Source organism: Lacerta agilis, chromosome 2 (genome assembly GCF_009819535.1).
Source record: "Lacerta agilis isolate rLacAgi1 chromosome 2, rLacAgi1.pri, whole genome shotgun sequence".
Lineage (NCBI taxonomy): Eukaryota > Metazoa > Chordata > Lepidosauria > Squamata > Lacertidae > Lacerta > Lacerta agilis.
In genome coordinates, this window is record NC_046313.1 from 6,223,684 (window position 1) to 6,250,651 (window position 26,968).

At 43.8% G+C, this 26,968-nt stretch overlaps 1 protein-coding gene across 3 annotated transcripts in view; it reads left to right on the forward strand.

Annotated features, from left to right (window-relative positions):
- The first annotated feature begins 2,480 nt into the window (after positions 1-2,480).
- Positions 2,481-26,968, forward strand: part of TAC3 (tachykinin precursor 3) — a 34,788-nt gene continuing 10,300 nt past the window's right edge. For 2 of the 3 annotated variants that reach the window (XM_033138419.1, XM_033138420.1), the window contains exons 1-2: positions 2,481-2,550; positions 13,010-13,147. In XM_033138419.1, the coding sequence (XP_032994310.1) occupies positions 13,034-13,147 (114 nt within the window). In that variant the 5' untranslated portion in view covers positions 2,481-2,550; positions 13,010-13,033. The remainder of the gene's footprint in view (positions 2,551-13,009; positions 13,148-26,968) is intronic. The other variant, XM_033138418.1, reaches the window with a different exon arrangement.

Consider the following 26,968-nt stretch of genomic DNA (forward strand, 5'->3'; position numbering starts at 1 on the left):
ATGAAATAGTAAGCTGGCAGGATAGTCCTTGTCAATTTCACTGATGCCTTCTCGGTGTTTCTAACAATTATTGCTATGCTTTAATGAAACTGAAAAATGCTTTCTACTGACATCTGCGGTGACTGGATAGCAAAGTGTAGGAGGTGCTTCCAGGTGACCCATTTATTGAGCATTCACCCTGATTCGTTTGCAGAGAGGTTTGACGGTGCTGCATCAAACCAAGAGTTATCACACACTTTCCAGTGCATTTTGCTGTCTCTTTCCTTATTGCAAAAAGTCTTCTATTTGGGGGAAGTGTGCTTGTTGCACATGACCTCCCAATTTGCCAGTATGTGGCTGAATCCCAACCAAAACTAGCAACAGTCCAGAAGTGCCCTAATATAGGGTCATGCCACAATTGAAGGCCATGGCAGACTTTAGGCTTTCAAATTTCAACGGTGACTCCTGTGTGACTCCAAAATTCACCTCCCCTCACCTCTCACCTTCCGTTCTACATCATTGTTTCAGTGTGCAGTGCAGGCAAACTGGTTTCACTCCCCTTAACCTCCCACCTCTCTCCCCCTTCTCTCCCTAATGTCTCAACAACAACAACAACCAATCTGTAAAAATGTTATATGGAAAAATACGAGAGAGACATTGCATTACCTTTGTAAATCAAGAAAATCTTTAATAAAAATATTTTTATTTTAAAAAAAACTAAATCCAAAAAGCAAAACAAAAAACAAAAAAATCCACCTCTGATGGAAAATTGAGGGAGCTGGTCTGCTCCTGTGAGTGATCACTGTCAAAGCAGCACTTTTGTGATGTGAGAAACTGTGAGCAGGTGAGTGGGGCGGGGGGAGTCACTTCCACGTGTATATAAGTACATTATAGCAATGCTGGATCACATGAGCGCAATAACCTTCTCCTGCTCATGTTCCCCAGAAACTGGTATTCCGAAGCATGGGAGTTAATATACCCACCATAACTAAGAGCAGGCATAGGCAAACTCCGGCCCTCCAGATGTTTTGGGACTACACTTCCCATCATCCTACAGGACCAGTGGTCAGGGATGATAGGAATTGTAGTCCCAAATATCTGGAGGGCCGGAGTTTGCCGATGCCTGACTAAGAGCCACTGACAGCTTGAAATGGTGGAATCCTCCTTTAAAGCAGTCCAGATTGATGGCCATCACTACGTGGTGTGGTGTTGAATCCCCCAGCAAGCCAGTGTAGCCTGGTCAGAGCATTGGGCCACGGATCAAATGCTCACCCATCCACCAGGTTCACTGAGTGACCTTGGGCCAGTCACAGACTCTCAGCCTAACCTACCTCACAGGGTTGTTGTGAAGACAGAAATGGAGAGGGGGGGGAAACCATGTCGGCCGGGCCACCTGAAGCTTTGCTTTGGAGGAGAAGTGGGACAGAAGTGTCACAAATAAGCAAATAATAGCTCAACCATGCACTGTGTGAAGAACTGCCTTTCATTTTGGTGTGCCTTCCAGCATTCGGCTTCCTTTAATGGCCATGGGTCCTGCTGGTGTCACCACCACGGCAGAGGGAGAAATGTTTACCTCTTGCCACTTGGGATCACTCACTTAGATAGACATGAGAACCTTCGTCTCGGGGTCCAGGGTTTGAGCCCCATGTTGTTGGGCAAAAGATTCCTGCTTTGCAGGGGATCGGACCAGATGACCCTCGTGGTCCTTTCCATTCACTACAATTCTATGATTCCTCTGTAGAAGAAGAAGAAGAGTTTGGATTTGATATCCCGCTTTTCACTACCTGAAGGAGTCTCAAAGCAGCTAACATTCTCCTTTCCCTTCCTTCCCCACAACAAGCACTCTGTGAGGTGAGTGGGGCTGAGGGACTTCAGAGAAGTGTGACTGGCCCAAGGTCACCCAGCAGCTGCATGTGGAGGAGCGGAGACGCGAACCCGGTTCCCCAGATTACGAGTCTACCGCTCTTAACCACTACACCACACTGCCATGCTTTATCTTACGGACCTCTTACCAGGTCCTCTCCTACGACGAGCCTTCTTCACGGGCGAGTTGTTCCGGGCCCTTGGTCATCATTTGCCCTTTTCTCCACTTCTACAAGGTGAGCTAACGGCGCAAAGTATCCCTGCGCATTCCACACACCTCCCCCTCCGTGCGCGCGCGCGCCTCCTTTCCGCGCCTGGGGTTTCGTGGGGTGCGGGTGCGGGTGGGGGGCTGGAAGGCGCGCGCGCAGGCGGCGCGTGGGCAGGAAGGGGGCGCCGCTCCCAGACCCGTCCCCCGCCCTCCCCGAGAGGCGCTCTCCAATCCCCGGCAGCCAGCCTCTTATTAAAGTGGCGCGGCGGACGGGCGGCGAGGCACTCACTCTTCGCCGCGGCTCCTCCGACTTCGAGCGCGCTTGCTTCTTCTTCACCTCGAGCTTGCTTCTTCTTCACCTGCCGCGCGAGCGGGGGCCGAAAAGGCGCTCGGAGAGCAGCGCCGTCCTTCGCTGCAGCCGCCCTCAGCCGAGGCAGCGCTTGCCGTCCGCGCGAGAGCGCGCGCCGCGGACTTCCCGCCAAATCGCCCTCCTCCGCCAGGTGGGTGATTCTCACGGCCCCAACTCGTGGTTGGGAGAGGGGGGGGCGGGGAGGGGGCGGCATACCCCAAAGTGCGGGAAATGGGTTGGGTGTGTATCCATAAAGTGTGGGGCAAACAGTTTTAGAGCTCACCTAACTTCGTTTAACAGGGAGACCGGATCTTCTAAGAGTACTGCCACTTTCTCCTCCTGACGAGGCTTTCGGAGCTTTTGAACCAATACTGTGTAGTAATACAGTAATAATAATAATAATAATAATAATAATAATAATAATATACTGTGTAGAGCACAGGGCAAAAATTCGACAGAAGTTTTCCCATCCCTGAGTTTCTGTCATGAGGAAAGCTCCACCTGTTGAATTTCCGCTTGCAAAATAATTTGCTCAAGGCAGAGGGCGGGTGTGTGTGTGTGTGTGTGTGTGTGTGTTTGGGTTTGGGTTTGTGCGAATGCGACTCATTGATCTCCCTGTCATATTCTCTGGTTCAGCATGCATTTGAGATTGCTGAGTGATGCTTAATAAAGGGAGAAACACAAATTAGTCGCTTCCTAAAAACTGCTAGCCATCCTGCCATATTCTCCATTTGTTGTTGTTCAGTCGTGTCCGACTCTTCGTGACCCCATGGACCAGAGCACGCCAGGCACGCCTATCCTCCACTGCCTCTCGCAGTTTGGCCAAACTCATGTTAGTAGCTTCAAGAACACTGTCCAACCATCTCATCCTCTGTCGTCCCCTTCTCCTTGTGCCCTCCATCTTTCCCAACATCAGGGTCTTTTCAAGGGATTCTTCTCTTCTCATGAGGTGGCCAAAGTACTGGAGCCTCAACTTCAGGATCTGTCCTTCTAGTGAGCACTCAGGCCTGATTTCTTTAAGGATGGATAGGTTTGATCTTCTTGCATTCCATGGGACTCTCAAGTCTCCTCCAGCACCATAATTCAAAAGCATCAATTCTTCGGCGATCAGCCTTCTTGATGGTCCAGCTCTCACTTCCGTACATTACTACTGGGAAAACCATAGCTTTAACTATACGGACCTTTGTCAGCAAGGTGATGTCTTTGCTTTTTAAGATGCTGTCTAGGTTTGTCATTGCTTTATTCTCCATTAGCAGAGGTTTATGGTTGCTCCAAAGTGTGGGGAAATGTGGGTTCTAATCTGCATGAGTGGCTCTGAGGCTGCCACTACACATTGAGGGCACTTTTGAGGGACATGCTTTTCCCTCAAAGAATTCTGGGCACTGTAGTTTTACCCCCCCCCCCAGTTGCAATTGCCAGGAACCCTTACCAAACCACAGTGCCCAGAATTCTTTGAGGGAAAGAACATGCTTCAAATGTGCCTGAGAGGCATAGTATGGAACCAGTGGGTGGGAATCAGTCGTTTTGAATCAATTGCCACAGAATACGAAGACGCCATGTGCATGTGTAGCAGAGAGGGAAGGGCATGTCCAGGCAGAGGTGTCCTCCTCATATACCTGGAGAAGAGAAGCTTAAGGGGAGACGTGATAACAGTCTTCTTCAAATACCTGAAGAACTGCTGCACAGAAGACCAAGCAGAATTCCTCTCTCTCTTGCACCGGAGGGTTTGGGCTAGAATTTATGGGTGGAAATGGTAGGGAAGCAGATTTCAGCTAAATAGTAGAAAAAATGACTGTTTGTCTGGGGAGTGGACTGCCTTGGGAGGTAGTAGCCTGTCATTCACTGGAGGTATTACAGTTGTGCTGTGTTTCTCCTAAAATAAGACACCGTCTTATATTCCCCCCCCCCAACAAAACACAGTATGGCTTATTTTCAGGGGATGTCTTATTTTAACCGCATTGCATCGGTACGCTGCATAGCCACGCCTCTCCAGGCTGTTTTAATGAAATTAACTATATCAAGATTAACAGACCAAAGTTTCTACATGAGACCCAGCAACTAATTATTTATTTGTCTGACCAATGAACCAAGTTACCCCAGGGATAACAGCGCAATCTCCTTTTAGAGTCCATATCGACAAGGGGGTTTACGACCTCGATGTTGGATCAGGGCACCCCAATGGTGCAGCCGTCACTATGGCTTATTTTTGGGGTATGCCTTATTTTCAGGGAACGGCTTATATTTCGCAAATGCATAGAAATCCTGCTATGGCTTATTTTATGGCTATGTCTTATTTTAGGAGAGACACGGTACCTCAGGTTACATACGGTTCAGTTTTACATGCGCTTCAGGTTACATACCGTACTCCGCTAACCCAGAAATAATGCTTCATGTTAAGAACTTTGCTTCAGGATAAGAACAGAAATTGTGCTCTGGTGGCGCAGTGGCAGCGGGAGGTCCCATTAGCTAATGTGATGCTTCAGGTTAAGAACAGTTTCAGGTTAAGAACGGACCTCCAGAATGAATTAAGTTCTTAACCCGAGGTACCACTGTATTTACATAGAGGTGGTGCTGTCGGAACGTGGGTGGCACTGTGGTCTAAACCACAGAGCCCTAGGGGCTTGCTGATCAGAAGGTCGGCAGTTCGTATCCCCATAACGGGGTGAGCTCCCATTGTTCGCTCCCAGCTCCTGCTCACCTAGCAGTTCGAAAGCATGTCAAAGTGCAAGTAGATAAATAGGTACCGCTCTGGTGGGCAGGTAAATGGCATTTCCGTGTGCTGCTCTGGCTCACCAGTAGTGGCTTAGTCATGCTGGCCACATGACCCAGAAGCTGTCTGCGGACAAACGCCGGCTCCTTCAGCCTATAGAGCAAGATGAGCGCGCAAACCCAGAGTCGTACACGACTGGACCTAATAGTCAGGGGTACCTTTACCTTTAAAAGATGCTGTAGCATCCAGGGTATATGAGGACCCCTTTGCTTTGCCGAAGAGACATACATTCAACTCAGATTTCAGGTGATGTGGCCACGCCTATGAAAATGCACGATATTCCGGCACAGGAATCCAGAGACTCAATGGTTGTCGGTCCCCGCAAGGGTCCGGCCAGTGCCCGAGTCCAGGGGACATCAGGACGGCTGATAGGGGTACCCCTACCAGCAGCTGTCCCTGGTGTTCATCCTTTTCTGTCCCACGAACCTAGCTCTGGGACAGGGCTGCCTGCAGGGGTGCAGGGAGATAGTCGAACCAGAACCTATGCAACCACTCACTTGGTTGTAATCAATAAAGTTGTGGCCTAAATTCTGCCCAAAACCAAACCAAATATCTGTCTCTGGTGTGAATTCATTTGGGGAGGGTTAAAGGTCTAAACATGCAAGGATGAACTGTTTGGTAGGCAGGATCAAGTGCTGCTGAGTGCCCAGTTTACTACTACCTTGCATCTCTGGCAGGACAGCTGCTGAAACTTTGTGCAAGTTAACTGTTTGCTAACAGACTGGCTGCATTTTAGAGGAGTAGCTAGAAAAGACCCTGATGTTGGGAAAGATGGAGGGCACAAGGAGAAGGGGACGACAAAGGATGAGATGGTTGGGTGGTGTTCTCGAAGCTACTAACATGAGTTTGGCCAAACTGCGAGAGGCAGTGAAGGATAGGCGTGCCTGGCGTGCTCTGGTCCATGGGGTCACGAAGAGTCGGGAACGACTGAACAACAACAACAACAACAACAGCTTCTCTTTTGGTAGGAACTGTTTTTCAGTGTAAATGAGTGGGGCTGCTATTTTCAGGGTTATAGCAATTTTGCTGTAAGTGTGGGGAGGTGAACTGTTAGTTTACCAAATGATTTTCCTTTAATGGAGAAAACACTTGGCATCAGACCAAGCAAGTAAGTTTTGAATACCGCCTTTAATCTGGTATATTTGGGGGTATTTCTCCATGGATTACAGTACCTCATTTCAGACATAACACACTTCTGCTTCAGGTATGTGTATAAGCAAATGTCCAAGTGGCATTAGATGGCTGACCAAGGCCAAGATAGCATGAGGGTGAACATCAATGTGCTGGTTACAGGTAGGTAGCCGTGTTGGTCTGCCATAGTCAAAACAAACAAACAAACAAATCCTTCCAGTAGCACCTTAGAGACCAACTAAGTTTGTTGTATCAATATGCTGGGACAATATCTAGGAACAAGCAGCAATATGGGTGCAGGAAGGAGTGTGTGTGTGAGAGAAAACTTTTTAAATAACAGTGTGTTTGTTTAGTATGGCATACACAATGCATACAGTAAGCAGGCATATGTATGCATCCATGTAATGTGAATATATTGATAAGCATGGATCAAGATGTGTAAGAGCATCTATGTAATTGCACACTGCAGTTATGTAAAGACTGCAATCCTCAAAGTTAGGCTCCTTATGTTCAGAATAACAGGATGGCAGCCAAAGTCATCAGCCCTTGCATGCTCTCTCCTCTCCAAGGATCTCATGACTATCGGCTATTTAGAATTAGGGTTGCATTTTTAAAGGACCGGTAAGAAGCAATTGCTATGCATTATATGGGGCACTTTCATAACACCTTTCCTATGAACAAAGACACGTGCACAAGCTCAACACCAGCGGGCAGCCCAGTTGGGCACTGGCTAAGGACTCCAGAGGATCAGAAGGCCCATCACCAGCCTGCCCTGCCACCCGCCACCCACCTTACTAGGCATCTAGAACTACTTTTGAATGGGAGCAACCTTGGCTCCCCTTTGCAGTCACCACCAGGGGCATAGCAAAGGGGGGGGCGGGCTGCCCCAAGTTCCATAATGGAGGGGGTGACAAATTATGAAGGAAAATTTGTTTTTGTTTTTTTTGAAAATGCCTGCTCCGAAGGTCTTATCTTACTATACTAGGGATTATATAGCTATATATGAAATTTCATGCATATCGGTTAATATCTTGACCCTCCTCCACCAAAATAGCTGTTCACTTGGCTGTTTTCCTATAAAGGCTGAAATTTCAGTTCAGAGAACACTTACTGTTCATCAACCCTAACCCTGTGGAAAGCCATCTAATTAGACTTTAATTTGATTTCGAGATGTTTTTAGAAGGTAATTTAATTATTGTTTGATTTTATACCAATGTTATGTATCTGATGTTAACCACCCTGAGCCCGACTTTGGCTGGGGAGTATGGGATATAAATAAAAGTTTATTATTATTATTACTTGTTATTATTCCTTTGTAAGAAAATATGAAATAATGTAAAACCATTTTTTTGCAGGGGGGGGAATCAATGGGGGGGTTGACAAGAAATTTTCCGCACCAGGTACCACCTGACCTTCCCATGCCGGGGGGGGGGGGGACGGACAAAAAATTTACCTTGCTAAGCCCCTGGTCACCACCCACTAAGTTTAATAACGAAAAATGCATTGCCCTGGCCTATAGAGGTATAAAATTCATTCCCAAATATACTGGGGCCAGGAGGTGGAACTGGCAGGGAGGATGGTGAGTGGCAGCCCAGAATAAGGGGAAGTTGTGCTGGTGCTCTCCCTATGTGTGGTGGCAAACAGGACAGGTGTCCTGTCCTGGTTTGGGGCAGGGACAATGTTGGGAGAATGGGGTGACCCAGTGAGAGAGGCACATTGCTATCACTGCATGCAGAAATGGGAAAGAGTCCTGCCCTAGTCTGGAGCGGTGAGGGACTTGTCAGCAGCACTGGGCTGAGAGTCCCCTTTAAGTCTGGCTCTGGCCCTGCTTTTTCATAGAAATGTACATATGCGGGGGAGGTAAGTTGTTTGCATGCATATGCTTGATTTAAAATATAGTTGTACTAGCCTTTTAATAAAAGAATACTTTTTTTTTTACAAAATAATTTAATATTTGGACAAAATAATTTAAGAACATTAGTAAAAGCTGTCATTCCATCTCTCCTGTTATCCTGCTTAAGAAAATGGCCTGGAATTGTAAATGTATGAAATTGTCTTGCGCAGAGTCATAACGTTCTGGCTGAAATTAGCTCAAAGACTAAGGCAGAGGCTTTTTCAGGTTTTGCCAGAGATCCTTTAAATGGGGGTGTTAGAGGCTGAACCCCAGACTACAAACTACAATCCTTGTCTTAACATCATGTCTGAAATAGGGATTGCTGGTGGGTTTTTGGCAAAGTTATCCTTATATACGTTTTGTCCCTTTAATGATGATGACATTTACACATTTCTATGTGCATCTATATACATTACATGGTGCTTAAATTAAAACACCATAGGTGTAAGGAATTGGGAATTGAGTTTTTAAGGATTGTGTGCAAGGGTGAGTATGTGTACATGCATATACGTTGTAGTTATTGCCTGGAGTTTGGTGAATGACAGTATCCATATGTGAATATTGATAATCTGGCATCATTGTGCGTTTAATTTATAATTATTTTATAAATAAATAACTTATTTTATGCTGACAGTTTATACGGTTGTTTATAATATCTCTTGAGTAGCCACCCACTTGATTTATCATTCTGCATTGCTTTAATATGATTTTATGTTCCTGCACATCACCCTGGTGTTTTGCAAAAGGGCAGTACAGTGGTACCTCGGGTTACAGACGCTTCAGGTTACAGACACTTCAGGTTACAGACTCCGCTAACCCAGAAATAGTACCTCGGGTTAAGAACTTCGCTTCAGGGTGAGAACAGAAATCATGCGGCAGCGGCGGCGTGGCGGCTGTGGGAGGCCCCATTAGCTAAAGTGGTACTTCAGGACAGGTTAAGAACAGTTTCAGGTTAAGAACGGACCTCCAGAACGAATTAAGTTCTTAACCCGAGGTACCACGGTATATAAATACTTCTATAAATAAATGAATAATTTTCAGTGTGTAATGTTGCATATTCACACTCGTCAGACATACACAAGAGCTTATCAGCCCACCTGGTACCTTCCATATGGTGTTGGACTCCAGCGCCCATCAACCCTGAAAATTGGCCATCCTGCTGGGGCTGATGGGAGTTGTTGTCCAACATCATCTGGAGGCCACCACATTGACTAACCCTGCATTAGAGAATGCTAATAATCTGATTTGGGTTACTGTGAACCATTGCTACTGTACCTCCAAGTTTTTGTAATCCACCTAGAGGTCCTTTTTACAATCAAGCAGTATATACTTATGGTTAAATAGCTAGCTGAATAAAGATATGTTACCTCACCAGTTTTAACACTGCATTCTGTTTTTGAAAGCATTCTTTGTGTGTGTAAACTCACAGAAAAGTTTGTAATCCTGGTTGAGATGAGTTTAGAAAAGCTTTGAAACTGAAAATGGGAAAGTAAGTGATAAAAAGGAAAAAAAAACATGCAGGAGGAAATGTAAAAACGATTAATCTTGTTTACAACTATTTTATTCATATAAAACATTTTAAGCTGTATTCTCTGTCTGCTGCCTCCAAAGTTGCAAACAGTTACAAATAATAAAATACTGAAATAATGTGTAACCATATAAAACCTGACAGGAAGACAGTAATAGTAGCCAGCAGATTTAAAAGTTACTATCTATTAGCTTCCTTTACAAGCCACATTTCCCCTTGTTTCTGGAAGGAAGCTGGGTAGACTTAAAGTGGGGAACGTATCATGTGGGTGCCATGGAGGAGACCAATGCCCTCGCTGGGCTTCCTTGTCTAAAAAGATTGGTCCCAGATTTTAAAGGGCTTTAAAGGTTAACTATCAGCACTTTGTAATGAGTTCCAGAAGGAAACAGGCAGCCACAGTGGTTGAATCTGAGATATGAAAGCTAGGAGCTAAATGGCACATTGAACCTAGGTTATCGGCACAACAATGGAATATCTAGGTGCTACTGGAAGGATTTTTTTATTTTTTTATTTTGTTTTGTTTTGTTTTGTTTTTTTATTTTGTTTTTTGTTTTTTGTTTTGTTTTGACCAACACAGCTACTTACCTGTAACTGGAACAATGGAATATCTAGGCATGCTATTTTTATAACAAGGATATAAAGCTGAAAATGAACGAACGGCAGCTAAAACATTATGTTAATTTTTTTCACATGGTCTAGTCCTTTCCCTGCCCACCCCCCCTAATATTCTTAAGAGGGTCTCCAGTCTCCAGAGAGTAGCTAGAAGTGGGGAGGCAGAAAAGGGCCCTCCTTTCCTTCCACTCTGCAGTTTTAATCTGAAATCTTAGGTGCAGCCAGAGCTCAGAAGCTACTTGCGCTAATGAAATTCCCTGTCGCAAAATGAACAATGGGAGTTTCGAACTCTGGAACCAAAATGAGAATAATGCATGTGCCCTGTGACATGCCTCTCTCAGGCTGCTGCATTTTGCACCAGCGGCAACTTCAAAAAGGCAGAGCACATTGCAGTCACCCAAGTGCATTTTAGGCACCCATCTGCGTCTTAGAAAAGGGCAAAATGACCCATTTCCCTTCTTAAATTTTAAAATTTTAAATTATTTGTTTATTACTTCCCCCTTGCCATGCACAGGGATTCCACACCTGCCCACATTGTCATCTGTTCAGGAGCACAATCAGTAAGGCAAAAAGCTTATCATGGTGCATCCAAACAGAATTCATAAACTGAGCCAGTGTGGTGTAGTGGTTAAGAGTGGTGGACTCGTAATCTGGGGAACCGGGTTCGTGTCTCCACTCCTCCACATGCAGCTGCTGGGTGACCTTGGGCTAGTCACACTTCTCTGAAGTCTCTCAGCCCCACTCACCTCACAGAGTGTTTGTTGTGGGGGAGGAAGGGAAAGGAGAATGTTAGCCGCTTTGAGACTCCTTCGGGTAGTGATAAAGTGGGATATCAAATCCAAACTCTTCTTCTTCTCTCCTTGCTGGTGCTACAGTCCAGCTTTGGTGTTGTATAGTGGCCTCCAGCCAGTGACACCCTCTTAGCTAGGAACAATGGCGTAAATTTCACCACCTCATCAGCAAACCTGAATTTGCAAGCTGCTGCTAGCTTATTAAGGACTTTATTCTGAAGCTTAATTAGGAACACAATATTTTAAATCCACCAGAGTAGAAATCCTACTTCATATATTTTACATGAGGTACATGCAAGTCACCAGATGAGATTCTTGCAATGCCCCCTGTGTTGGCATACTCACGGGGTGCAGAATCCTGTTGCTTGGCTGGTAACAAATATGAGCCTGTGCTGAAACAACTGAGTTGGTTACTGTACTAGTTTGCTTCCAATGCTTCTGTGGGCTGTCCATTCATTTGCCTCTTTAATGAAATGAATCTTGTTTTGCTGTCCCGTTGGAAGTCAGTCCCTTTCCAATTTTCTGCTGTTGATGCTTTTGTATCGAATCTTGTTTCACTTTAGTTTATTTTATTATTTATATTCTAATTGCTTTTATATTATTGCTTGCATATCACTTCAGAGCCATAGCTGTCAACTTTCCCCCCTTTTAAGGGAAATTCCCTTATTCCGAATAGGATTACTCGCAAGAAAAGGGAAAAGTTGACAGCTATGTTCAGAGCATAAGCTGAAAAGAAGCATATGCATCTTTTAAATAATTTCCAAACAATTGTGGCCAGTGTACCAAATGTTTCCTGCTACCAAGGAGACCTTTTTTATCTTACTGTGGCCAATGAAGCCAGCTGAGACTGTACCTTCTTAATTAAATATCAGGGCAGACAGCGTTCTTGATCCATGGTGGTTTTATTAGATTGTGCCCACAATTAACCTAGGCTTGTTAATCCAGTGATGGGTTCCAAATTCTGACACATGGGCTGATTGGCTGGGGAAGTTATGCCCTTGTCTTCAGTAGAGAGGATATGTCTGGCTGATAAAGGTTAATACAAATATTATATTGGGTTGTATCAAATGCCATAATCTGTGAGTCCAGATTGCATGCCACTAGGTAGGTAATTTCAGTTTGATTCGTTCTGTTCCTGAGTAGGAGACAGAAAGCAACATTTTGATTGTGTGCAAAGAGAGCAGCAGAGGTGGAATTTAAGTGTAAGAGTTCAAAGAAGGGAGGTAGCTAAGAAAGCATTGCTTTATTGTCTTCTAAGGCTGTGCAGAGAAACTATTTCTGTGGAGCAACAAGAGTAACTTCACATCACTATCAGATTCCGTTTCAGTAACTTGATATTTTTTTTTTTTAATTTAATGAAAGAGAATGGGAGCCTTTTTGTAGGTGGGGCTGCCTGATGTGACATTTTCATTTAAAAGAAATTTAAACACTCACAAATGTTGTCCGCAGTTCATGTGTCTTGCTGTAGGAAATAACCAGGTTTGCATATGCAGTAAACATGTTTGACAGGTAAAGTATGGTGGTGTTCTGTTTCTAGCTTTAGAGAGGATTCAGTATAATCTTTTTTTAAAAAAAAAACAAAGTGCTAGCTTTCCCAGAAATTAATTGGCCAGCCATTTTGTAGTACTTATAAGGGTATAATAGGCAATGACCTCTTGTTCCTCTTACAAATCTGAAGCGTGAAAATGGCAGTGTGCTAATTAAAGTCCCACACAAAAGTGCTTGCTATTATTTATCTGCTTTCTTTTTCTTTCCAAGATGAAGGGATATGTATGTTGGTACTCCTGTGCTCCCTCCACACCTTACAGTTTCCATTTTTTCATGCTGATATTCTCCCGCTTTCTCTCTCTTTCTGAACCCTCTCCCACCGCTACCCTTCCCAAGCTGTCCCTCCCCCAGGAAAAGAGAATGAAGACTCCACTCCTGCTGACAGTGCTGCTGTCCTTACTAGCAGCAAAACTGTGCCATGCTTACTGTATCGAGTCTCAGGAGCAGCAGATGCCCAGCGGAATGCAAACAAAGGTGAGAGTGGCTAGAATTTTGTTGGAAGAGGGGATAGGAGGTTGCTGATAAGTGGAACGGCTTCTGTGCTGGGTAAGGATCTGCTTAAAATACCGTATTTTTTCCTCCATAAGACACACTTTTTTCCTTCTAAAAAGTAAGGGGAAATATCTGTGCGTCTTAGGGAGAGAATGGTGGGTCCCTGGAGCTGAATTGCCCAGGGGCCAAAAGAGGATCGTGCTTTTTATTTTACAAAGAGAAAAGGGGGTGTTGAAAGGACCCCGCTCAGCAGCTGATCAGCAAGAGATCGGGAGAGAGATAAGAGTCCCGGCTCCCTTTCAGCCCCGTCCTCCATTGTTGAATGTGCTGCAGAGGGAGGTTGTTTGTTTCCCCAGCGACATGTGACTGGCTGATTAGATTATCTGTCTGGAAACTGTAGAAAAGGCTCCCTTTCTTTTAGAAGCTGCAGAAATGTGAGTTGAACCTCATAAAAACGGGGCTTTTCCTCTTTGCTTTTCCCCCTTTGCAAAAGGAGCTTTGCTTTTCCCCCTTTGCAAAAAAAAAAGCTGCAAAACCTTTAGCTGATCCTCAAAAAAACAGGGCTTTTAGAGGAGGAAAACCAGAAAAATTAATTTTTTTTATTGTTTCCTCCTCTAAAAACGATGTGCGTCCTATGGTCCGGTGCGCCCTATGGCGCGAAAAATATGGTACATTCCTGCCAGTGTGGTTTTTAGAGCCTTGCATTTCAGGAGTTGAAACTGAACCCATCACCCACTTCGGAAAACCTGAGCACTCAAAATACTAAAGTTAATGCATAATTTTGTTTTACCCAGATAGCAGCTAATTAAACAGAAATAATAATCCCCAAACACTCTCCTGTTGTGGCTTCCGCAACAGTAAATTGTCCAAGGCTTGCAAAAGTTATTCTGATGTTTCACTATATTTCATGGGTTTCTTTCCAACATACTTTTTCTTCTAATGTTTTGCAAACAGGATACCTTATTTCAAGTTTTGACATACAGCACAAAATTGGATTCCACCCCCTGCCCCCAATTTCATTATTTTTACCTGATTTCCTACAGTGTAAAATGGGAACGAACAAACAAATAATGAAAAATACATTACCAATGTACACATTGGTAATCAGGAAATGTGACCATGGCCTAGTCACTTTCTCAAGGCTAGAAACCTGAATCAGTTAAAAAGAAATGTGGTACTGTGTAATTTATCTGTTAACTTTCATCTGCAGTTGCTACAGTTTGAAGGAGCGTTGAGGTTTATAATACAGAGGAAGATCCTATTTCCTTCCTATAAAATATTAATTTGGCTCCCCCATAAATACACTCCATGGCAAGACATTCATACATCCTTCATGTAAGGCAGTGGTTCTTACCCTTTTTTGGGGGGGGGGTCACAAACGTCTTTGAGAATTTGATAAAGGCTGGACCCTGCTCCCAGAAAAATGCACATAAACACACACATAATTTTGCCCAGTTCACAGACCCCTGGAAGCCAGAGCAATGTACTTCAGACAACTTCTCCTTTTATCCACACAACAACCCTGTGGAGTAGGTTAGGCTGTGATACAGCAATTGGCCCATGGAACTCATGGCTCAGTGTTGATTGAATCCTTGTATTCCCAGCCTTGAGTCCAAACTTCTAAAATGATAAACTGCCTTCCTGAACAACTGAATTTCTCAAGAGAGAAGCTTCCGTAATGTTCAGACCACAGCAGAGAACCCGAGCAGCTGCTGAATTAATCTTGTTTGATGATAACATGTTGAGCAAACCTGAATCTGAAAACAAATACTTATTTCCCTACTACTCCGTGTTTTCATTGTGACTCCTTTGGAACAGGGATTACCTCTCCTGAGCCTGCTAAGAGAGCCCAGAAGCATCTGCCTGGCCATGGCTGGCTACAGAATGCTGTGCTAGATGGACTTTCATTCTGCTCCTGCAGGGCTCTTCATACGTTTCTGGCACAACTAGAACTTTGGGATTGCTTTGGCTCACAAATCTTACCAATCTATTTATTACACAAGAAGAACAGGACCTAAACGCAGCAGGAGAGGTGTCCAAATTCCTCATTAATGAGCCCTGCTTTACATGCAGTGATTTTGTACACAGATGTAACTTCTGTGTAGGAAAACCATAAGCATTCTCTGTGCGTGCCGTCCTGTGAAGTGCACGTGAATCATACACACACACTTTCTGCATTGGTGGGACTTGAGGCAGAAACCTGGTGGTTTCCCATCTAGACACTGAGCAGATCCAGACCAGCTTAGCTTCATGTTACTAAAGGCCTTTCCTTGGTGACCTTTTGCTACACATGGACTCTGTATAACAGTGAACACTTGGCAAACGGCAGTTTAATTTGGTACATGCGCACAATGATTCAGTGAACTAGCCACATGTGAACCCATCACAGGCAAATGTGTACATAAGGTTTTCCAGCATGGGTGTGGTACCTGTGTTTGTCACACATCTCCGTCCCCCACAAGAAAATAAAATAAAAAACCCTGGGATCCGCAGTTCGTTAAGCTCCATGAAAGGTAAACTTCAGTTCCCTGATTTCTTTGAGGGGAGCCATGTGCTTTCAATATGCTTTAAATGTATGGTGTGGATGAGACTGAAGTAGCCTTCCACCTCTTCTGTTATCTGTGATGGAACAATGGGACTCAAGTGTAAATTATGCTAGCTGAATCAGAGCAGTTATTGCATGGGTTTGAAGGCTGGAAACTGTTCAATGAACAGACGAGAACAGAGAAGAGGTAATGAAGAAGTAAATGCAAAACTGGTGCCCTAGTTCAGGCATAGGCAAACTCGGCCCTCCAGATGTTTTGGGACTACAGTTCCCATCATCCCTGCTAGCTAGGGATCATGGGAGTTGTAGGCTAAAAACACCTGGAGGGCCGAGTTTGCCTATGCCTGCCCTAGTTTGTAACAAAGAAAATGTGGCTTTGAAGGCAATTCTATCAGATGTGGACACCAGCAGTACAAAGAGAGATAACCCCACCTGCTACTCATACCTGGTGTGTACCTACAACACAGGGAGCAGGCTTGACATCCCTCTGCCCCCCCCAAACCCATGAGCGATCTTGTCCATCATATGCAGTGGTTCATAGTTTGCAGTTTAGTAAATAAATAACATCAAATTTCCTCTCCTGGGCACTCATTCACTTATTTTATATCAACAGACTATTCAGCCATTAATATTGATGATAGCGTGCTTTATTTTGAATGGGGCGGGGAGCACTGTACTGTGATGGGAAGGGAAGCTCAAGTAAGTGAGAGACAATGTGGGCATATAGATGGAAAAGCATGACTAGAGGCCAAGAGATTTGCTGGGTGGGGCAGACAGATTTGAAGGGAATGAAGCTCCCCATTATTGCATACTGGAGCCTTCCCCAGAAATGGCCCCTATGTTTCCAAAACATATCATATGCACCATAAGCAATATACAAATATCTTATTTATTTTATTTATTTATCAGTTTATATACCACTTACTAACAGGGGTGCCAACTTGAATAAAATATTGGGGGTGCAGGTAAGTCGTACCCCACAAGACGTGGCACATGCACACCATTTGATTGGCAATGCCCATCAAATTGGGGGGGGGCAGCCCTCTCAAATATTTTAGGGGGGGTGAAGGAACATCAGCCCCTACAAATTGGCTTCCATGATCACAGTCATGTAGAAGAAACCTAGTAAATTAGACTAAAACGATTCAAACTATAAAACCAGAGTTCAATTTTAAAAGCCCTGCTGAGATACAAAAAAGAATAAGTCTTCAGTAACGACTAGAAGTTCAGCTGGAAGGGATTTCCAAAAAATTGGGCCCACACTACTGAATGTACGAGCTCCTTGTGGGTACGAGCTGTGCATCCAAGTCATGGGGGGGGGCCACTAACAGCTACTCCCCCAAAGACCTCAAGGGTCAAACGGAGAGATATAAGGGGTCAGGATCTTGGTCTGTATCCTGTTCTACTTTTGATTCCTTGGAGTTAGTTGTGTATCTCTCAGTGTTAGGTTGTTGGTCCCTCACTGCTTTTGTGATGGGGCTTTGTTCATAATGAAACAACGTGGTTCAAAGAAGGCTCTTTGGTGCAGTTACATAAAGTTGCTCTTTCTTTCTTTTTTTTTATTCAAAGCTGTTGTTGTTGTAGTTGTTGTTCAGTCATGTCCGACTCTTTGTGACCCCATGGACCAGAGCATGCCAGGCACCCCTATCCTCCACTGCCTCCCGCAGTTTGGCCAAACTCCTGTTAGTCGCTTCGAGAACACTGTCCAACCATCTCATCCTCTGTCGTCCCCTTCTCCTTGTGCCCTCCATCTTTCCCAACATCAGGATCTTTTCCAGGGAGTCTTCTCTTCTCATGAGGTGGCCAAAGTACTGGAGCCTCAACTTCAGGATCTGTCCTTCCAGTGAGCACTCAGGGCTGATTTCTTTAAGGATGGATAAGTTTGATCTTCTTGCAGTCCATGGGACTCTCAAGAGTCTCCTCCAGCACCATAATTCAAAAGTATCAATTCTTCAGCGATCCGCCTTCTTTATGGTCCAGCTCTCACTTCCATACATTACTACTGGGAAAACCATAGCTTTAACTATACGGACCTTTGTTGGCAAGGTGATGTCTTTGCTTTTTAAGATGCTGTCTAGGTTTGTCATTGCTTTTCTCCCAAGAAGCAGGCGTCTTCTAATTTCGTGACTGCTGTCACCATCTGCAGTGATCATGGAGCCCAAGAAAGTGAAATCTCTCACTGCCTCCATTTCTTCCCCTTCTATTTGCCAGGAGGTGATGGGACCAGTGATGGGACCCATCAAAGCTGTTACAACAACCTAAAAGCCTATACATCCTGTGGAGAATAAAATGTTGGTCTGCGATAATGACTAAACAGTAGGGAACATCTCTCCCACTGCAGTCTGAAATGAGAGCTTCTATGAGCCAGTGGTCTCTTGGTAGCCAAGCGATGGCTTGAGAGCCAAGCACTTCAGAGCCAAGCATCTGCATGTGCGAATAGGTTGATTTCTACGTATTAGAGAAATTATTTAAAATAGCTTCACTGTGAAATGAAGCAAGTATAAAACCATCCAAGAGCCTGGCTTCAAAGGCTCATACTTTTGGCTTGGTTCGTTGTTGTTGTTGTTGTTGTTGTTTTGCAAATAAATTATATTGTTGAAATGTTTACACCACAACCTTTCCCCATTAAAAAAGATATCAAAGTACAGTGGTACCTCGCAAGACGAATGCCTCGCTAGACGAAAAACTCGCTAGACGAAAGGCATTCGCTAACGAAAGGCTGACTCGCAAGACAAATTTCCCTATGTGCACTACTCGCAAGACAAAAAATTTTCGTGATTCCCCCCGTCAAACCGCTCTTCCCCCGTCCGTGCTTCGCAAGACGAAATTTTCGCTAGACGACAGCACTCGCAGAACGAATTAATTTCGTCTTGCGAGGCACCACTGTATTAAATCATTTGCCCAAGGTCATGAAGGCAGACTTTGTTCAGTCATTCAGTCGTGTCTGACTCTTCGTGACCCCATGGACCAGAGCACGCCAGGCACCCCTATCCTCCACTGCCTCCCGCAATTTGGCCAAACTCATGCCAGCCTTTAGTGGAACTCAAATCTCTCAGTCCCTAAAATACTGTAACCAAACAGCTCCAATCTAGTATAAAATTAGATGTCTTGCTAATGAGAGGTTGAGGGAGATCTGTGAGCTTGATCACTCGCTGTCTTGTTTTCAAAGCAAAAGCAGAAAGTTCGGAGAGAACAATTTCTATTGCTGTCTTTCACACGCAGAGATAATGGCAGCTTCACTATTGTATATCACCTAGGACAAGGCTGGGGAATCTGTGGTCTCCAGATGTTATTGGACTACAGCTTCCACGATCCCTATTAGCCATGTTGGTTAGTGCTGATGGGAGTTGTAGTCCAAAAACACCTGGACAGGTCAGTGAAGGCTGATCTACTAGTGGTGCTGAATGCATAGAGCAGGCCGCACAGTCTCCTGGCATTTGGAAGCAACATGTATGGTGGAACACCTTCTTGGTAGCCAAAACTATAATCATCTTTCCATATTCTAAGTCTGCTGAAGAGGCTTTCAATGTGTAGATGGTCTCTGGTCTGGTGTAAAAGGGGCATTCTTTCATAGGAATGAAAAGGGGTAGTTAAAAAGAGGATGAGCCCCCCCCCCCCAATCTCTCTTAAAAAGAGCTTTCTGCTCTGCAAAATTACTTTTGTAGACAAGACCCAGCTGGAGTCTTAAGTGGCTGTTTTTGTCAAATCCCATCTGAATTAGTTCTGCTGAGGATAAAAAAGCTTTGAGAAATCCAATTCAACCCTCTCCCATCACCTTCTCTTCCTGTCACATCCTTCCTGTCCAAAAAGAAAAAGCCTCAAATTACTGTAGCTTTAAGGCTCTCACGAAGCAATTCTGCATTTTTGGATGCAGCTGACCTTTGGACCAATTTCACATTTCTCTCTCCTGGAATTACTTCTTCACTCTTAGCATAGGCAGCTCTTTTAACCAGCTTAAATTAGAGGGCATCCCCACCCCCGCCTTGCCCCCGCTTTCTTCTTCAAGACAGATTTAAATTCTGTAACTACTGGTAGATGTAATTGACAAAGTTTTTCACTTGAAAATTATGCTTTGATTACGGGAAATAAGGATGGAACTTCATATCCATCAAAATCTGCAGACATTCTAGTGCTACCTGTCCAGGACTGCCTATTGACTGCCAAAGGAGATGTACAAGTGAGAGCCTTGTGCCTGAAGGCTGTGTTTTCTTCATGTCAGGACCTTTAAGTCTGATGGCCAACATTTACTCCAAAAACTTGGTTCTTACATGATTTGGATTTTTGTGTGTGGGGGGGGGGATGTCTGGGATGACAGAAGCCATCGTGTAGGAGAAGGGCAAGGAAATGATTCCCCACTGAGAGCAATACATGGCCTTCTTCTTTGGCAATCATTCGTAGCCAAGTAAGATTGTCTTCCACAAACACAGTTTTAACAGTGAGTCTGTAAGTGACTGTGGAGGTCAATTCTGTATCCACACATCCTTCCACAGTGGAGACATAGGTTTCCGGGCAGGAGCTGATCATGGTGAGGGTTTGCCAAGCATGCTTTCCTTAGCACGTTTCTCCCTTTCATCCTGAGTTCAAGCATCTTCAAAGCCCATGACATCTTTGGTAAAGGCTGTTCTCTAATTGGAGCACTCACAAACCCGTGTTTCCCAGTTGTCAGTGTTTATACCACTTTTTTTTTTTAAGTTCGGAATAGAGTAGTTGCTTTGGAAGAGGATAATCAGGCATCCGTACAACATGACCAGTTCAACGAAGTTGATGTTGAAGAATCATTGCTTCAACACTGGTGATCTTCGCTTCTTCCAGTACACTGGCATTAGTTTGCCTGTCTTCCCAAGTTATGGGTAAAAATTTTCAGAGACACTGTTGATGGAATCTTTCGGGGAGTTGGAGATGGTGTTTATATGTGGTTCATGTTTCACAAGCGTACAGCAAGGTTGGTAGTACAATAGCTTTGTAAACAAGCATTTTGGTTTCCCTGCAAATGTCCCGGTCCTCAAACACTCTGCACTTCAATCGGGAGAAAGCTGCACTCAAAGAGCTCATGCATTATACTCATGCCTTCTGAACAGTGGTTGCCCTGCAGAGTCCCACTCTACTTTCTGACTCTTCACCTTCATGTTTCTACATGCTATGAAGGCTTTGTTAAATATGCTGTTGAAATTCTTGCACTGCACTCAGGCTGTCAGTACCACAGAAACATCTTTTTTTGGTACAAATATTAATCACAATGACAAAAGATGCAATGTGTCTGTCAGATCACAATGTCGGAAATAATAGCACCTGTTCTGTGGAGTGCTGAGCATACGAAAGAAAAATTGAACAGAAAATAGAAAACAAATTTTAATTTAAAAATACTACTGGGGATGTTTACATTGTAATATGTGCGATAACAATGGAAGTCAAGGGCAGTTATTTTAGACAAAGTCTAGATACTATTGCACACAAAACCTGTCTGCTGATTTTCACATTTCAGAAACAAATGTAAGCCCTGCAACACCGACTTTTGCATCCCAAAATGCCTTGTTAAGCACCATTCAGTTCCATATTGATAGAGTATTATTTTTACAAGATTGTATTTGGAAATGATGAATTCAAAGGTTGAAGATTTTGCTATGTTTTGAATCTGCTCAAAACTTTCCCACCCTAAGGTTTGCCAGTTGCCACAATAAGCAAAATGCAAAAGTTTATATGAATGTTTATTCACAATGGGGGTGGGGTGGGGGAGGCAGAGCCCACTTTTACCCTCTGTGACAAAATGGGTAGATCTGGCACTGGAGGAGCCTCACTATCAATCACAGAAACACATAGGGAGCACCTCCCCCACCCCCCACCCCTGGGAAGGCTTATATCCCACTGTATCTTAGTCCCTGCATCACTATGTACATACTACGTAGTGTTCATATGGGGTTCTTCTAGGTGTTCATAAGCTTTCCTGCTTGGGAGGGGGACACAGCTGAATGGTACCTACACAGGTGCCCTTCTTCTCCTCAATTGCTCAGTGATAAAGTCAGCAATATAGAAATCGTTTTGAAGAGATCCATTGAGGAATTGTATCTTCCCCACTTTGTAGCCCTCGTTTCCTTGTGAGATGTGTTGCCTTGCCAGCCTTGCTGCTGGGATCTCAACGCTTCTCTTCCTACTGCGACTCACTCTCTGAAGCAGGCAATTTCTCTTCACAGTGAAAGCAGCTCAGCGCATGGACTTTGTCAGATTGAGGCGGGTCATCAGGGTCCTGCCTACTGTACAAGTAATGCACAATAATGACAGCAGTGTATCAGAAAGGGGGTTCTGTAGCAATCTGGCTTTAACGGGAGCACGCGTTCTTTCCCAGGAGCAGGTTTCACGGACCAACAGGAATCTGACAACAATTATTTCTTTTGTCCATTGCTCCACACTGAATGCTGAAGAATAAAGATGCTTTTGAATTATGGTGCTGGAGGAGACTCTTGAGAGTCCCATGGACTGCAAGAAGATCAAACCTATCCATTCTTAAAGAAATCAGCCCTGGGTGCTCGCTAGAAGGACAGATCCTGAAGTTGAGGCTCCAGTACCGGTACTTTGGCCACCTCATGAAAAGAGAAGACTCCCTAGAAAAGACCCTGATGTTGGGAAAGATGGAGGGCACAAGGAGAAGGGGACAACTGAGGATGAGATGGTTGGACAGTGTTCTCAAAGCTACCAACATGAGTTTGGCCAAACTGCGAGAGGCAGTGAAAGATAGGCGTGCCTGGCATGCACTGGTCCATGGGGTCACGAAGAGTCGGACACGACTGAACGACTGAACAACAACAACAACAAAATTTCTGTTATGCCTTTTCAGATAGAAGTTTTCTCTGAATTGTTGTAGGACAGAAGGGGTATGGGTCTCTTTAAATCACTCAGCCTTTTATATGCCCATACTCAACAGCTCAACTGAGGAATGCAAATCCACACAGAAGTAGTAAAAAGAGAGAGGTGGGGGACACACCGGTGTAGAACTCAAAACTTTAGAGTAGGTGTCAGCAACTGGAAGTCCATGGGACAAGTCCAATTTGCGTAGAAACAGAAACAAGGTGGGGAGCTGCATGGAGACAGTCATATCTATGCCAGCAAAGCTTTCTGACTATCCATTTTAGAGGGTGAAAGTTCTGGTACAATACCTCCCTCCTCACCCCCACCCTATTCTGGAATCTGGAAAAAATGAGACTCAAAAGTCTTAGCAAGACATATTGATTTACACTCAGTAGTATTCAAAAATCTCCAGTGAGAATTTAGAGAATTCCATGCAAAGCAACTGCAAAATCCAAAATCCCACATAGCTACTGTGGAGAACTAGCCCAAGGCCAGGTAGGGGTTAACTTTTCTGACAGTTAGAACCCTCAGGGGCGGGCTTAGCCTGGGTATAAAACACCCCTCCCAGTGGACAGTAGGGCAGTTGAAGTATGGGCAGGAGGAGTTAGAGTTAAGTGCGGGGAGTTAGAGTTGGAGTTGAAGTGTGAGTCAAGAGATAGAGCTGGGAGTTTAGAGTCTTAGGTGGATGTTAGCAGAGAGGATAAAGAGATTGTGAAACGCGTTGTTCTTGATATTTAGTTAACTATTAGAGGTATTAGGCCGGTAACATTTAGAGGTATTAGGCCGGTATAGGACAACTGTTATAAGCTTATTGAACAACCTTTATTTCATCAGCAACCACAAGCTTTGTACGCAATAAACATCTTTTTAGTTCACAATATCCTCTTCTGTGGTGAATGAAGTAAGCAGGATCCAGCTAGTAGTCAGGAGGGCTGCAGCTGGGGACTGTTTGTCGTTGGTGCAGCACTCATAGACCGTAAAACGTCCGGGGGTGGGCTGTACAGGGCGAAGGGCCCGCGACATTAAAGTGGTGGCAGCGTCGGGACGAAAGATTGTCATAAAGTGGTGGTCACGTTGAGATCAGAGATCTAAAGTGTTGGCAAGAAGTGCCAAGGTACAAGAAAGATTTAAGGGTTACGCATTGTGTGAAGTGTGAAGCTTAAAGAGGATTTAAGCAAACTTCTGTGAGACTCTACAATCTAGTCAGGAAGGGGGATCGCATACACCTGGAAAGGGAGAAGGGGAATTCAGAGAGGAATTACCTGGCCCTAGGGTATGGTGTGATAGCGCCTAAGACTGTGAGATTGTGAGAGAGTTACAAAGATACTTTGCGTTTGAAACTATTTCAGGCAGAAAGGTTTATAGTGAGAGGTCGGAAAAGTACGCTGGACAAAGTGCACTGAGGTAACTTTAGGCGTGACTTTGGACCTAAACTGTGGAAACTAAGCCTGGAGAAATAGTTTAACTGAAACATCCTTGATTTAAGTACAGAAATAATACCACCAAATAAATAGAAAATGCCACCTAGAAAGACTAAAACAGCTCTTAGGGACTCACAAGTAGAAAGCTCTGAAGAAGAAAATGGGGTTTCCCAGATTGAGGAAACCAGTACTGAAACAGTTAACAAAAATCCTACTGAGGGGACGAGTTTTAAAGCCTCAGAGGAATTTGAAAAATGGAAACTTGAGAAGGAATTTAATTTGAAAATCGAACTAGCAAAGCTAGATATTGAAAGAGAAAGGGAGGCAATGGCACTGAAAGAGAGAGAATTAAGGTTACAAGCTGAGGCAAAAGAGAGAGAATTAAATATTGAGAGAGAGAGAGAAAGAGAGGCAATGGCACTGAAAGAGAAAGAAATGACCTTAAAGTTACAAGCTGAGGCAAAAGAGAGAGAATTAAAGTTACAAGCTGAGGCAAAAGAGAGAGAATTAAAGTTACAAGCTGAAGCAAAAGAGAGAGAACTGAAAGAGAAAGAAATGACCTTAGCTATTGAGAGAGAAAGAGAACGGGAAGAAAGAGAATATTTACTAGAAATGAAAAGACTTGAATTATCAGCTGTAGAAAATAGAAACAACAACAATAGTTCCACACAAAATCCTAGCAGGGTGGATTTAAAAAGATTCCCTGACTTCAAAGATAAAGACGATCCTGAAGCGTTTATCATTTCTTTTGAGAGGGCTTGCGAAGATTTTGAAGTAAAAGATGAGGAGAAAATGCAAATACTGAGAGCGCGTATTAGTGGAACATTAACAGAGATTTATTCTCAAATGCCATCTGATCAATCTAAAGATTTTGAAGCATTTAAACAGTTGGTTTATGTTAGATTCGGAATTACTGCAGAACAACTGAGACAAAAGTTTAGAACAATAAAAAAGGTGCGTGAGGAAACATTTGCTCAACTAGGAGCTAAAACTACAAATTATTTAAACAAGTGGCTAGAACAGGAGGGGGCCGATTCTGTGGCGAAAATAAAAGAGGTGATCGCATTAGAACAATTTTATGACACGATTAATAGTCATCTGAAGTATTTAATTAAAGAAAGACGCCCTAAAACCATCCTGGAAGCTGCTAATCTGGCAGATGAAATAAATGAAATCCGAGAACACGCTTATGATGCCCCAAAATATAAGGACAAACAGTGGGAAACAAATAAGTTTAAGAGAATGCAACAGCCCACAAAGTTTACCACAGAAACTGCCAAGAAAATTTTTCCCGCCAATGCAAATGTTCCCCATAACACGCCTATGACAACGGGGGGGACTGAGGGAAAAGTAAATAAATATAGTGAGGGTAAAAGACCTGAATTAATCTGTTGGCAATGTGGGAAAAAAGGCCATCGACAATTGGACTGTAGAACTGAACTCAGAACTAAGAGTGTAAATAATATCCCTCAGAAGCAGACATATTGTGTCCAAACTGTGGAGACAGAGCCAACTGCCAACATGGTTGCCACGGCAACCGAGGCCCAGTCTAGAGAACAGGCTGATGAGTTACCAGTGGCCCAAGTTGTGAGGTGCTATATAATTCAACAAGATGACATGCTATTACACAAAACAGGAGAAGAAATTTGGGTGAATGGTAAACAATATAAAGGCTTAAAGGACACAGGGTCTCAGATTAGTATTGTACATCCTGATTTATTAAAGCCAGAAGACTTTATTAAAGGCAAAACAATCAGTTTAAAAGGAATATCAAAACAGCCAGAAATCTTGCCAGTCGCATTAGTTAATCTGACATATAAACAATGGTCTGGAAAATGGCAAGTAGCAGTTTCACCAGAAATCCCAGCTCCAATGTTAATTGGGTGGGATCTACTTGACCATGTACAGAGTGCATTTGTGATAACTAGGGCACAAAAACTGCGACAGTTACCTCAGGAGGAAAGGCCTGATACAATTGTTGAACTGACACAGGATACAAGTATAATACCAGTTACAAATAGTCAAGCAGCTAGTTTTGCAGCCAAGCAGAAACTAGATGCAGATTTACAGAAATATTTTCAAGCCACCGACTTGAATACAGTATTAACCCCGGAAAGCCCGGAGCGGTTTATAGTCAACAATGGGTTGCTATACAGAGAGATTCTTTTAAAGCCTAATAGAGGGGGTAATGAAATCCACAGGCAACTGATAGTACCTACTGAATTCAGAACCAAGATAATACAACATGCACATGGCAGTATCTTTGGAGGTCACTTGGGAATCACCAGAACCAAACAAAGGGTGTCCCAAAATTTCTTTTGGCCTGGGATGGGCAAGCAAATAAAGTTATTTTGTCGAACGTGTCATACTTGCCAATTACAAGGACATGGGCAAGATAAGACGAAAGCACGTGAGAGATCTTTTGAGCCAGGACAAGATATTTTATTAATCAGACCAGTAAACAGTGACAAGTTACAACTGACATGGGAAGGTCCTTTTAAGATCATTTCAAAAATGAATGATGTAAACGATATAATTCAATACGGTGAAGGGAGGCGGGTCATGCATGTGAATATGATAAACCCAATCAAGTCCCTAAACCATGAACCCAATCTAGACTACAGTAGTCACGTTATTGAAAAAGCCTGTGATATTGGTAAAGGAGTGTCTACCTGCAATGTGACCAGTGACCTATCTGTGAGATCAGTTAGAACAACTAGTCAAATTTATGATAAACCCTTCATCAGTTGGAAAGATAGAAAGAAAGACGTGCTAGAAGTTATAGCTGACATGGGGTCCCATCGACTTTCTATGAAAGTGAAAGTGTTTCCTACACTAGAGATTGTGTGGTGGGAGGATGGGTACCCTGCTGCTCATGCAACACAAATAAATGTCCAAAATGAATGTGGTTACACAGCATTAACAGGACTACCACGTCAAAGGCATACAAAAGTAGTCTTAAAATTGCTCGAAGTGGGAACTGATAAATCAATACAG